This window comes from Camelus dromedarius, chromosome 4, assembly GCF_036321535.1.
Source record: "Camelus dromedarius isolate mCamDro1 chromosome 4, mCamDro1.pat, whole genome shotgun sequence".
NCBI classification, from domain to species: domain Eukaryota; kingdom Metazoa; phylum Chordata; class Mammalia; order Artiodactyla; family Camelidae; genus Camelus; species Camelus dromedarius.
Genome location: NC_087439.1, coordinates 70,163,265 through 70,176,512, shown reverse-complemented (window position 1 = coordinate 70,176,512; position 13,248 = coordinate 70,163,265). Strand labels below are relative to the sequence as shown.

Here is a 13,248-nt window from a genome sequence, read left to right as displayed (position 1 = left end):
CTGAAACAAGTTAGAGTTCCCAGTCTCTTTGTAATTCTATTAAACTTTCTGTATAAAGTGACTATAAAGGTGATTTTACATTGCTTGGGGTAGGAGATTATACAGAAGGTTATTTGAAGCTATGAAGTAGTAATCATGTGGCATGAGCATGGAAATAAATGTAAGGAACATGGAGTGTACGAAGGTATTGTCTCCAAAGAACCGAAGATCAGAAAGTGGTTAAAAGGAGACAGTCTCTTGGGTTTGAATTTCAGCTCAGGACTATATAGCTTACGTGAGTATTGTAACCAGTGTGTGACAATTTCTTTGTGTATTAAATGTATATAATTTGTATACATATGATGAGAATTAAATAGGGTAATACATGTGAAGTCCTGCTACACAGTATGCACTCAACAAATTTAAGCAGTTTTATCATCAGAGTTTAGTTATTTTTTCATGTTGAATTGTTAAGAGGTATGGCAAGATACTTTTATCTCAAGAAACTTGGTAAACACTAGGGGAGGGAAACAATTTCTACTCTTAATTTCTGAGAAATATTTATGATTACATTTAAAACATTGTACATTTCTGAGAGTTTTTGTTTGTTTGTTTTTAATCCAAATTTAAAGTTTTTCAAAGACTCTTAAAAGTAAGAATGTCACCGTCTATCTCAGGCCATCAGCAATGTTTTCACGTTTTACATAGCAAAAGGGGAGTCTGGGAAAGTGGGTTGGAATGGTTAAGTAGAGTTACTTGCACTAGAGAAAACTGAGGACAGCGGATTTCAGGTAAAACAGTAAAACTCAGTAGGAGAGCAGTATGTTAGGTGATATAGTTTATGAGGTGTCCAAAAAGACTAGAAATACAGGCTAAACTTATTTTTGAATAATACGTTAGTTGTATTTTTAAATGATAGGCTCAAAATGTTTTTCTTCAAGTTCAGACCCCTTTTTAGTTGACATGCCTCTGAATTTGAGGCAGTGGATTTATTTGTTAAACTGGAAAAAAAAAAGGAAATAATAAATATACAATTTCCCTATGTTTTCTGACTTTTGGGGCACTCTTTCGTATTCCTTATGGACCAAGACAGGGTATATAAAATTGCAGAGATATAAAAATAAATCTTGTTTAATTAGACATCTAACAAGTTACTGTTTTTAAATGAAAATGACTTAAAATATGAGATAAATGATTACCACACAAATAGGTCAAACATGTGTGGATAATATAGTAAGTAGAAAATAGTAGATGTATTTAGTCCCGTAAGAGACTTGTTCAGATTACTAAATAATTAGACCTCACACCCATGTATGATTAAGACCATAGGTAGTTAAGGTCATAGGATATAAGGTCAAATTGCCTGTTTTGAATCCTAGTTTTACCACATACCAAGTGTGAGACTGTGGGAAAAAATTTTGTGTACCTCAGTGTTTTCATCTATAAAAGGAGAAAAATAATAGTATCTACTGTAGAGTTAGGCATGTCTAATAATTTTCTAAGTAATGATTTTGTTGAATCATTATAAACTTACGCATTTGGTTTTTTTTTAAATGCTTCCAAGATGATTGTTGCCAGCCCATCAGAAAATGGACAGGTGCTGCGTGTAATTCCATCTACCCAGACAGGAATGACCCAAGTGATTATACCTCAGGGGCAGCTTGTGGATGTCAATAGTCCTCAGGGTGAGTAATAATGGGATATAGGGGATTTGAGAATGTTTTAAAGAACAAGTATATATATATTTCAGAAAATCACCTCATGTTAGTTAATGCTAAAATTGATCTCTTTGGGTAAGATTGTGAACTGAATAATTAGAAAAAGTTTCTTAGCCCAAATAAATTTCAAGTTCATTTTTCAACTCCTGTCTAGGTTAGCTGTCTATTTCATTTTGGAATTCTATGAAGCTGGTTGACTCTTGCTTCCTCCCAAATGACCAGTGAGCATAAAATAAATTCTTCTTAATTTTAATAACAGTAATAATGACAGCAACAATAGCAAGAATATAGTGCTAATAGCTACTGGAGAAAGGTTTACATTTGTATTTTTATCAGTATTGTTGTTAGACATGTGACGTTACTTTTTATTTAACTATTCTTATCCTCTTTGCTCTTTTCCTCTTTACTTTTGGTCCTTCAGATTTAGAAAGACTCGTAGGCTCTATTTCTTTTTATTTTATTCTTTCCTTAACTATTTGAACATATCCCTGTTAGTATCCCTATCTCGTCTTTTTACTTCCCTTCCTTTTCTATCTATTTGAATATTTCTATCTTTTCTAACATCATAGCTACACTGTTGTCGTTTTTCATAGAAAATGACTTAGAATAGATGTTCTTTAGTGTTATGATTCTTTGTCATTGATGACAGTTATTAAAACTTAAGGAAAAAGACATACTTTGCAGAAAATATTATAAATATGATATAGAAACCAAAAAGAGTTTTACATTTTCCTATTATATTTGAAACTCTTAATATAACATTTATTTCTGCTAGTTTTATATCTTAGCTGTTCAATGTAAGTTCCAAAACTTAATTACAAGTAGTTTAGTAATTAGTATTACAGTTTTAAAGTAAACAAGTTTATCAGAGAAATTCTGAATAAGGCATTGTAAGTTTGTTATCTCTAGCTTCAGAGCATATCTTCCCTTTCCTATTTCCAATATGTGAGTTCCAGTTAATTACATTCTCATGGTCATTTTCAAGACACTGATGTTGCTTTGTTGTTGTTATTGTTGTTAAGATGTCTCTGAAGAGAAACCCAGTGATAGAAACTTACCAGCTGTAAGAGTGGATGCTCTAGCAGACAATAACAGTGGTTACGTTCTTCATCCACAAGCATCCCTCACATTGTCCAAAAAGACGGTGACCAGGTGAGTCAGTGGGAAAGAGGAACTCATCTTCTGCTATCACTATGGAAATCTCTTTTTAAATTAATATATTTAAAGCTGGCTGACTCTAGAAAAGATCAGAAATTCAGGAAATGGAGTAAACTATCATCAAATACGTCCCTAATTATTTTAATAGCATCTTGGCAGCAGGGAAGCTACTTTAGAAGCTATAAATGGCCAAAGTGCTGTTCTTCCTTAGGGACACTTGCCTGTTATCTTTTGAAGCAATCTGAAGACATCTGGCACTAATGGAGTTTTTAAAATAAAGAAATATACATTCTAGTTCCTAAAATTTTTAATTGTTCATCATATATTTATGCACTTAACTCATTTGTGGTAAAATGTTTAAAATGTTTTTTGTTAATGTCTGTTTTTTTTTGCCTTAAAATAACACTTTATAATAATTTAAGGAAATACAGACATGCATTTTGTATTATTTATATTCTTTAAATTTTCTATGAAAATATTTTAAACTTAACACAGTATTTGTGACATTTAATCTTATAACTTGATAAAATATCATTTTACTGTTAACAGGTCACCTCAAGATGGTTTATTAGTGTGTTTTTTAGTAAATAAAAAATAATTCTATAATGAGAAGCACGCAAAATAAGCTCTGAGAGAGACATATAAAATACTTGAATTTGTTGAGACTAGGTATTTGGAAGAACAAACTTAGGCCTTTGCTTTAGCAATTGATAAAATAGTAGTAATTGAGTGCTCGCTTCTGGAGCACATATACTAAAATAGTAGTGATTGAAAAAAATCATAATTACAGTAATTAGTCCAACCTGTCATTATTATCACAGTTTCTAATTTATGACCTTGATGTTGTCTTTGACAGCGGTGAAGAGGATAAAGCAATTGAATGCTATGTGTGTGTATAACTTATATATTTTTATGTTCCCCTCCATCTCATCCCGTCCCAGAATGCTTGAAGAACCCTTTTTGGCTCCACTTCAGCCACTTTCTTCTAACACACCTATCTGGGCCTGTCGTCTTAGGAGCTGTGAGGTGAGTTAAAATAATCCTTACATAGATTTGCATAATTGATTATAACTACAGTTCATCTCAAAATGTCCATTTTGAGTAGAAGTTATATCTGTAATATTTTGTTCATGTTTGTGCTCTTATCTATTGTTTTATTCCTTAGAAGACTGTACTCTCTGTTAAAGCAGATTTCATGTAAATCTCTTCACATTTCACTACCATTACTTCCCTGGCCAACTCTTTTCCCTTGTCTTCCATGAAGCTTCACTATCATATTTCCTTTTCTTTCTTTGCTTGCACTTGTTTCTTTTCATATTCTCAGTGGAAAATCTTCAAGATTCACCATTTGACCTTGTCTTATTTCTCTATATTTTATCCCTTGAAGAGCTTATCAATTTTGTTGACTTTCAACTCTCACTTGTATAAAAATGATTCCCAAATCTATATCACCAGTTCTTTAATTCTGCCCTTGTTCTTGTCCAAGATCTCAAGCTACTTACTTGCAACTTTACTCGGATTTCATCTCAAATTCACCATATCCTAATTAGAAATTATCTACCATACCACAACTAGCTCTTCTTCCTGAAGTCCTTGTCTGTGTAATGACAAATACCATTTCCTTAGATACAAAGTTTTAAACTAATTTCTTCCTTTCCCATATTCAGGTAGTCACCTGATTCTTTTGGTGTTGCCTTTAAAGTCTCTTTTTTGGCTGGGATGCCGGGGGAGTCTCTTCTACAGATCTTTGTTTTCTTAAACTCAGTTACATTAACAGCTTTCCTGTTAATTTCTTTGACTCTTCTATTTCTTTCTCTTTTTTTTTCTTTTGCAGGGAAGGGGTAGTTAGGTTTATTTATTTATTTGATTTTTCACTGGAGGTACTAGGGATTGAACCCAGTACCTCAGGCGTGCTAGGCGTGCGCTCTACCACTTGAGCTATACCCTCCCCCCCGACTCTTCTATTTCTAATCCTTACTGTGCAGTTTTCTAAAGCTACTTATCTTTAAATATTACTTTCTTTGTGTTTTCTGACTGCTTAATAAAAAGTTCAGTGTTATTTTTTTTTCTAAATCATTTAGCCACTTGTTGCTAGTGTTCAAGGTCTTCATAACCTGGTATCACCTTATCTTGTCCTATTTATTTCTTACTTTTCTCCAACTCATCTTTCATTTTTGTTAGTCTTCCTACTTTCTACAGAAACTGCAGAATCTTCCTTTATCTCCTCCTTCACTTGTTTTTATTTCTACTTCCTAATTTGTTATTTTTTTCTTCTACTTACCTTTCTAACTACTGTTCTTCAAATCCCAGTGCAAGTCCTGTGTGTCTTTTCTGTAATAATCTAATGATTACTTTAGCTTTTACCAATTTATCTCTTTAAAGTCTTTGATATTTGTTATCATTACCATTCTTAATTATTGGCTTCCTTGGTTGTTCATTATTACATTACATTTAGACTATATACTTTTTGAAGAAAGGTACCATATAACTATACATGGTAATGAGTATTTAATTATTAAGATGCTTCATTGTTTTAAACAAACCTTAAAATATAGGAAGGAGAAGCATTACTTCAGTTTTAATATTTTGGGAAAATTTCTAATAATAAAGTCTAATGATGTATTACATTTGTTAGGACATTGTCACTGTTGTTGCTTTTCTAAGTCATATATATGTATGATAGTATAGATAGTAAGATTTTTTTCCCCCTTACACTCTTTGTTAGTCATGGTTTTTCAGTGATTTCCTGAAGTTACTTTTCTTGTTTGATGAGGATTTTTAAAATCATTGTTATAAACTTCATGGAATGCTATGGACATTAAAGCATTAGCAGTTACATGGCCAGATTACCTTATTTTACACCATAGTGCATTGTGTGGCTTATCTCACATCATACATCTTTTAAGAGGTTAATTAAAACTGTCCAACAGACTGAATTGTCTCGAACAGTGAAGGATTTTTTTTTTCTTCAAGCTGTATCAATAGTGAAAAATGTTTTTGGTTAATGTCTGAAGAAATACTTTCTGCATTTTACTTCAAGATATTAGTTAGTAGTCCTTTTAACTTTTGAATTTCCATTTAATGTTGTTTTTCTTATAGGCACTTTTTAGATTTGACCAAAATATATTAGTTGGACAAATTTAAATACTGTATTAAACTTCTATCTCCTGATAATAGGTCTGATTATATTGTACTAATTTTGGTTTTTTCCTTTCATTGACAACATTTTATACTCTATTCATTTTATTTGTTAGAAGAATGTTATAGATAGACTTTATGATCCTACTTTTATTTGTAGGGGATATTTTGATGAAGAAATATCTAGGCATTTTCGTGATTTTTAGGAGAAATTACAGATAAAATGTATTGTTCGGCGTCAGATAATCTCTTTTTATCATGGCCCAAAGTAGTGCTACAGCAGTATGTTGATACCTTCCTTTTGTTAAATGTATTCTTGCAAGGTGAAATATTTAGTCTGACTGGGAGGAACAAGGTCCCTATTCTCACATCTCTGCTCTTACTCTCTGTAAGGGGGAAACATACATGGAGTCAATTCTAGGTCTATATACATTTCAGTGTAAGAGATCACAGTTAACAGATTTTCTCTGTTCATATAGAAAAAAGCTTTTCTTCTAGTTTAGGGATACTCACAAGGTTGCGGGTAGATAATATCAGTTTACTTACATGATTCATTTATACCTTGCCTTGTTTCAGGAGGAATTTAAGACAGCTTACAAAAATACATAAAATATATTATTAGCAAGGTGGAAGTTAAAAGTGGGAGCTAAAGAATAAAGAAAAACGAGAATGGAACCATAAAATGGAAGTAAGAAATGTATATCTTCATGAATTATGTGTGTGTGTGTTTCTGTATTCCCACACACACATCTATAATCTAACATCTACATTTCAAAAGGGGAAACATACTTAGTTACTAAGTTCTGTATCATTAGGTAAAAGTAATTATGCTAATTTCCATAAGACAAAAGAAAACCTTAACTATTTTTGGTACTAAGACCAGACAGGCATTTCTCTCAGAGAAGGATCTTCATAAAAAGTATCTTGATATAATGAGCAAATTCTTTGATAGCATTTTTATAGGCGATACCATTGCAATTTTAATAGGTTTTTAAATATACTCATTGCATCATATCAAAAACCAGTTTCAGTAAAAAATAGTCCCACAGGGAACCAGTACATAAAACCAGGATGGTTTTATGTTGATATAGTTGGATCCAGGAGTAGAATTTTAAATGTTTGGAAGAATGAACACACAATATGTTCTTCAAGCTATTTTCCCTCAATACTATTTCTCTCAAACAAGATTTTGATATAGTATGGCAGTGAGTTTGGCATTATATTCTCTAACAAACTCCTGGAAAATACCTATTTGATGATGTTGATTTGAATTCAGATCAGACCTATTGGTTATAATAGACCATTGATCTGAGGGGAGAAATGACACTCTTTTCTGAAAGCTTATGAGTCTTTCATCTTGGACAACCACATTATTAAATTTTTTGTACAATGAAACATACTTGCTAATAATTTTGTTATTGAATTTCTACATGCAGAAAATTGGAGATTCATACCGTGGCTACTGTGTAAGTGAGACTGAATTAGAAAGTGTCCTAACATTTCATAAGCAGCAAACACAGAGTGTTTGGGGGACTCGCCAATCTCCGAGCCCAGCCAAGCCGGCTACACGCTTGATGTGGAAATCCCAGTATGTCCCATATGATGGAATTCCATTTGTCAATGCAGGTACTTTCTAAAAGAGTTATTTTAAAAGGTTTAGAAGCAGCCATGATTCGTTATGACAATGTGATTTTGCTAAGGTGATACATTTTCATTTTGGTAGATGACAACTGACTGTTAATTGATGAAAATGCATATATGAAAAGAAAGTTTACAGCAAACATAACCAAATATTTTGTGTTGTAAAATTGTATTTTAATATATTAGGGTAAATAAATAATACTTTATACTAATAAACAAAGTAAAAAGTATTGAAATTCCAGCTTTATCTATTTAATAAAAATTAAACAATAGAGTGATTTTATTATTTTCAATATCTATAGCTGGATGATTTTTTTTCCCCATCCAGTCCAGATACTCCCTCCTTCTCTCTTGATTTGTTTTGTGGGAAAAATCTGTGTGCATTTTATATATCTTATAACCCTGGAGTTAATGAATATAGTTTGTATACAATCTGGAGTTATCATACAGAATTCTAAATGTTCCAGTATTAGGGTTCTTAAGCATCAAGTATTCTCAAACACTGGGCTAGTGTTTTCTAAAGCAGTAGAGTTTCAAACAACTCCCAGAGAGTCCCTCTAGCACTAGTTAGACCCCCAAAAACCTAAGAATAAGTGATTTATTTCATAACTGTGGGAGCACTTGAGTCTGCTGAAGAGTTGCAGCCTCATCCTGGACCTCTGAGGGTAAAGGGAACTACTTAGAGGAAGACGAAATAAGTGTAACGCCTTCTGCCTAGACTTAATTCTCCTCCCTAGTTCTAATACCTTCTTAACCCTCCACAGGCAGCCACTACATGAATTTGGTGTGTATTTTTCCAGTCTGTATTTGTATACTTTATCATGTATATTTGTATTTATAATAATGTATTTTATTGTTTTGAATATTTTCAAGTGTACTCAAGTAATGAGCTATAGACATTGTTAGGTAAACTTTTCACTCACTCTTATTTTTTGAAATTATTCATATTAATACTTATAAATCCTAGTTAATCTAATGTAATTATTTTATAATTTAATATTATGGAATATTAAACTATTATTTACATTTGGTCATTCCAGCATTATTTTTCTAATACTCATTTAGGTTTTTTCCAACTTTTCAATATTCCAAAAAATGCTTTAGTCTAACCTCCACAGTATACATTTTCTGTTGAAAAGTTGTAAGTAGTTTTTCTAGAGTGTATGCATTAAAGTGGAGTTGCTGAGTTGTAAAGCGTGCTCATTTTGTCTTTTCAAGATTATATTAAATTGCTCTGTAAAGTGGTCCAAAAATCCCTCTCTAAATTTTTTTTGGCCAGATGTATTTCAGAATTCTGAATTTTTGGAATGTAATATGGTAATATTACAGAATACTCCTAGCAGGTATTCTCTAAACAATATCACATAATCAAACACAGTAGTACTTTATGTATAGTCACATTAAGAGAAATAAAAAAGTCTGTAAATAGCTTCATAAAGTTCAGGTCAGGTTTTGCAACCAAATGAATCCCCCCAAATTTTTTTTCCTTGCTTTTTAAACTTCAAAATCATACAACCTGCATCAGTTTTTAGTCCTTTTAACAATGTAGAAAAATTTCCCTTTCCTATGTTTGTTCTATGACTTAGCGTTGTCAGATTTTTTTAAATCTTTATACTATGGAAATTTTCATATGCATGTCCAAGTAGAGGTAGTAATATGTGAACTATCATAACTCCATGTATCCATCAGTTTCAGCAAGCATCAGTATATGGTCAGCCTTGTGTCATTCATACCCCTACCCACTTCTTCATTCTCCATCCACAAGACGATCTTACAGGAAATTCCAGATACCGTTTCATCTGTAATTGTTAAAGTCTATAGTGTATACTGAAGTACATATCTGAAATATAAGGACTCTTTATATATATATAAGTATAATGACAATCTCATTATCACACTTTAAAAGAATTAACAAAATTTAAAAGAATTTTTGTCATGTATTATGCAGTGTTCACATTTCTCCACTTATAATTCTTCTTGCATAGGTTTGTTCACATTCATGTGCAAATAAAATTCATGGTTCAGATTTGGTTAATGTATCTCTTAAATTTCTTCTCATCTAAAAATTTCTCTCCTCTTTTCCCCCAGGTAGTTTGTCCTGTAGAGTTTGCCATATTCAGTATTTTGCTGATTCCATCTCTGTGGTGTTTTTAAGCTTGTTCTTTTATCTCCTGTATTTCTTCTGAACTGTTAGATTTCGGGGTTTGATAAATGAAGATTTAATCTTCATTAAAGTATTTTGCAAGAATAATTTTTAGGTGTGCTGTGGACTTCTTATTGTTACCTATGTGGTATTTATAATGTTGAGATTGATCAGCGGATTCAGTTATTTTAGAGTATTATCTTTTTTTTTTGTTTTTGCCAATCTGAAGAGTGTGAGATAGTGTTTTATTATTGTTTTAATTTCCATTTCTTGTTTGCTAGTGAAGTTGAACATCTTTTTATTTGTTTATTTAAAATCATTTTCTTTTCTTTCTGAATTGCCTGCTCATAGCCTTTGCTCATTTTTTTTTCACTAGTTTGCTTTTATTTTTTTTAAGTTATTTATAGTTTTTTCTATTCAGCATATTCTTTCTTTTATGTATTATAAAGTACTGTTTCCAAAACTGGGTTTTCCCACATTATTTATGGTGTCTTTTAAATAGAAGTTGAAAATTATAGTATCACCTTTATCAACATTTTTATTTATGATTGGTGTTTTTGGTTTTATATTTGAAAAGTTTGCTGTACCTTACATAGATTAGGATATTCAACTTAAAATCTTAAATTGTATAGTTTCCACTTCTGTTTATTTGTATTATCCATTGCAGTGTAACAAATTACCCCAAATATGGTGGTTGAAAATAGCAAACATTTATTGTCTCACAGTTTCTGTCGGTCAGGAATCTAAGAGTGGCTTAGCAAGGTGGTTCTGCCCCAGCCCCCTCACAAGACTGCAGTTAGGTGCTGGCTGGAGCTGCAGTCCTCTCATGGCTTGACTTGGGGAGAATCTGCTTCCAAGCTCACTCATGTGGCTGTTGGCAGGCCTTATACCTTGCCGCATGGGTCTCTCCACATGATATCTGATTTCACCCAGAGATAACAGTCCAAGCAAGAGCAAGAAAGTACCCAAGAAGTCAGAGTCCTTTTATAACCTAGTATCAAAAATAGTATCCTGTCACTTCTGCCATATTCATTTGAAGTAAATTAGTAAGTCTAGCCCACACTCATGGGGAAGGAGTTACACAAAGACACAAGTACTATGAGGCAGTGGTCATTGGGGGCCATCTTAGAAACTGGTAATCACATTATTCTGACAACTCAAATAGAAATATAGAAATAATTATAAAAGGAAATAAAAGGTTAAATAATATTAATATTTACTAACAAATGTAACATTTACTAATTTTTCCACTTATAAAATAGTAACCTTATTATTAAAAATCATATGTATGTAAATATCAGTTGACATTCAGTAAATGTGGTATTTTCCAATTTCCTTACCATAATTTGGTACATTTGGTAAGTATTAGAATAAACTTTTAAATTTATGTGTGTACATCTTAGTAAGACTTACTGATGTTTTCTCTCCTCTAAGGTTGTGTAATTGGAAGTATAGATTTTGTCATTGCCACCACCAAGTTATTTTTAATCTAGTATCCAGAACAGATGGATACTTGAATTAATATCAATAGTTGGTTTTGGCCCACAGGGAGTAGAGCTGTGGTAATGGAATGTCAGTATGGGCCAAGGAGAAAAGGTTTCCAGTTAAAAAAAATCAGTGAACAGGAAAGCAGATCTTGTCAGCTCTACAAAGCTACTTGTCCAGCTCGGTAAGCTTTACTTTCTTTTATTTCTTTTTTTATTAAGTCCTTGTTTTTGAATATACACATTTTATTAAGTTTTAGTGCCAAAAAGTATACAGTGAAATTTGTTTCCTCTTACACTGCTCCCCATGTCCCACTCTAAGGCATCAACTCTTACCAGTTTCTTGAGTAACTTTATAGAAATACTCTGTGTATATGTGTATAGATGTATACCCTACTTTACCCTCAAAAATGTTGAAGATTTCTGTAAAGATTACCAATATTTTTCTTTTCTTAAACTTAGATAGTATTGTACCTTCTTTCCTACTATGAATTCACATTGATTTATTTCCATTCTGAATACCTATTGTGGTTATTTACTCCAAAACTATATGCTTCATACCAATGTGAATGTAGTGACATATACTATTATACACTTTATTTTGGTTCCCAATATATTTCAAAGCTGGCTCCATGTCTGTATATAAATGAACTGAGTCCTTCTTTTTATTGATTGATTTATAAATTGAGATATAATTGACATACAAAATTATATTAATTTCTTGGTTCCTTCTTTTTAATAGCCATATAATATTCCATTTATAGATGAATTATCATTTACTTAATTAGTCCTCCAGTGATGGACATGAAAGCTCTGAGAAGTATTCTTTATTATCATCTACAAAGCTGCAGTAAACATTGTACCTATTTGTACACTTATATATCAGTGGAATAAATTTCTTAAAATTAACCTGCTAGGACAAAGGTTACTTTTTTTTATGTCAACAGTTATTGCAGAGTTTCTTCTTAAAGTGATTCTACCAATTACAGTCATACCAGCAATGTATAAGGCCAACATAGTAAGTTTTATGTAGAATAGGACTGCCGAGTGGTCATTCCTCTGGGTGAGAATGAAAAATGTGAACCAATAAAAGGTTTTTATAATGTCCTTTACTAATATTCTTTTTTCATGCATTGAAAGTATTTTAAATTATAAAATAAAATGAAATTTAAAAATAAGATGTAAAGGTTGGATTTTGTTCAGCTTTGAAACATTTTATTCTAGCATTACATCTCATATCACAAACCTTAGTATTCTCAAGAAATTTTTGGGTTTTTTTTTTTGAGCAGAGAGAGTAATTAAATTTGTTTGTTTGTTTGTTTATTGGAGGTACTGGGGGTTGAACTCAGACCTTGTGCATGCTGAGCACGTGTTCTATCACTGAGCTATATCCTCCCCGCAGTCAAGAAGTTTTTAAAGCCAATTAAGAAGGCTTTTCATGCTTAATCTCATCATGCTAACTTTAGACAATATTTAACCCTGACCATTAAACAAAAATTTCAACTTTTAAATATAAGCAATATAAAACTTAAGCGGTAACTTGGGAGAAAATCTCTATATGTGAATAATTTTATTCTCTATCATTCTACAAGTGCTTTTTGAGTATCTACTTTGTGCCCAGCAACTTACATTGGGTGCCTTGGGAAGCAGGGAGACTAAAAGATGTATATGATTTTACTTAATCATGGGAAACTTAAAATATTGTTGGTAGGTCAGGAAACAAAAAACTATTAGAAAACATAATAGTAATGGATGTAGTATTAAATGTGGGGATTAGCTATCTTCAGAGAAGAAATATATCCAAGCAAATTCATAACAGGAAAGAAAGTACAACTTAACCTGGATACTGAAGTTTAGATTGAATTTGGGTAGGTAGAGAATTAGAGTAAAGCTATTATAAAGCTAGGAGAATGATATAAAGATATGGTATGATTGTATATTTGATATCAGAGGAGGAAGGAACATTGAAAAGGTAAACACAGGAAAA

The 13,248-nt window shown here is 31.8% G+C and overlaps 1 protein-coding gene across 1 annotated transcript in view; it reads left to right on the top strand.

Moving 5' to 3' along the window:
* CARF (calcium responsive transcription factor) overlaps positions 1-13,248 on the top strand; it is a 42,918-nt gene that overhangs the window by 14,366 nt on the left and 15,304 nt on the right. Inside the window, 5 exon segments of the mRNA XM_064485096.1 lie at positions 1,544-1,664; positions 2,720-2,849; positions 3,797-3,881; positions 7,430-7,619; positions 11,326-11,446. Of these exon segments, the coding sequence (XP_064341166.1) occupies positions 1,544-1,664; positions 2,720-2,849; positions 3,797-3,881; positions 7,430-7,619; positions 11,326-11,446 (647 nt within the window).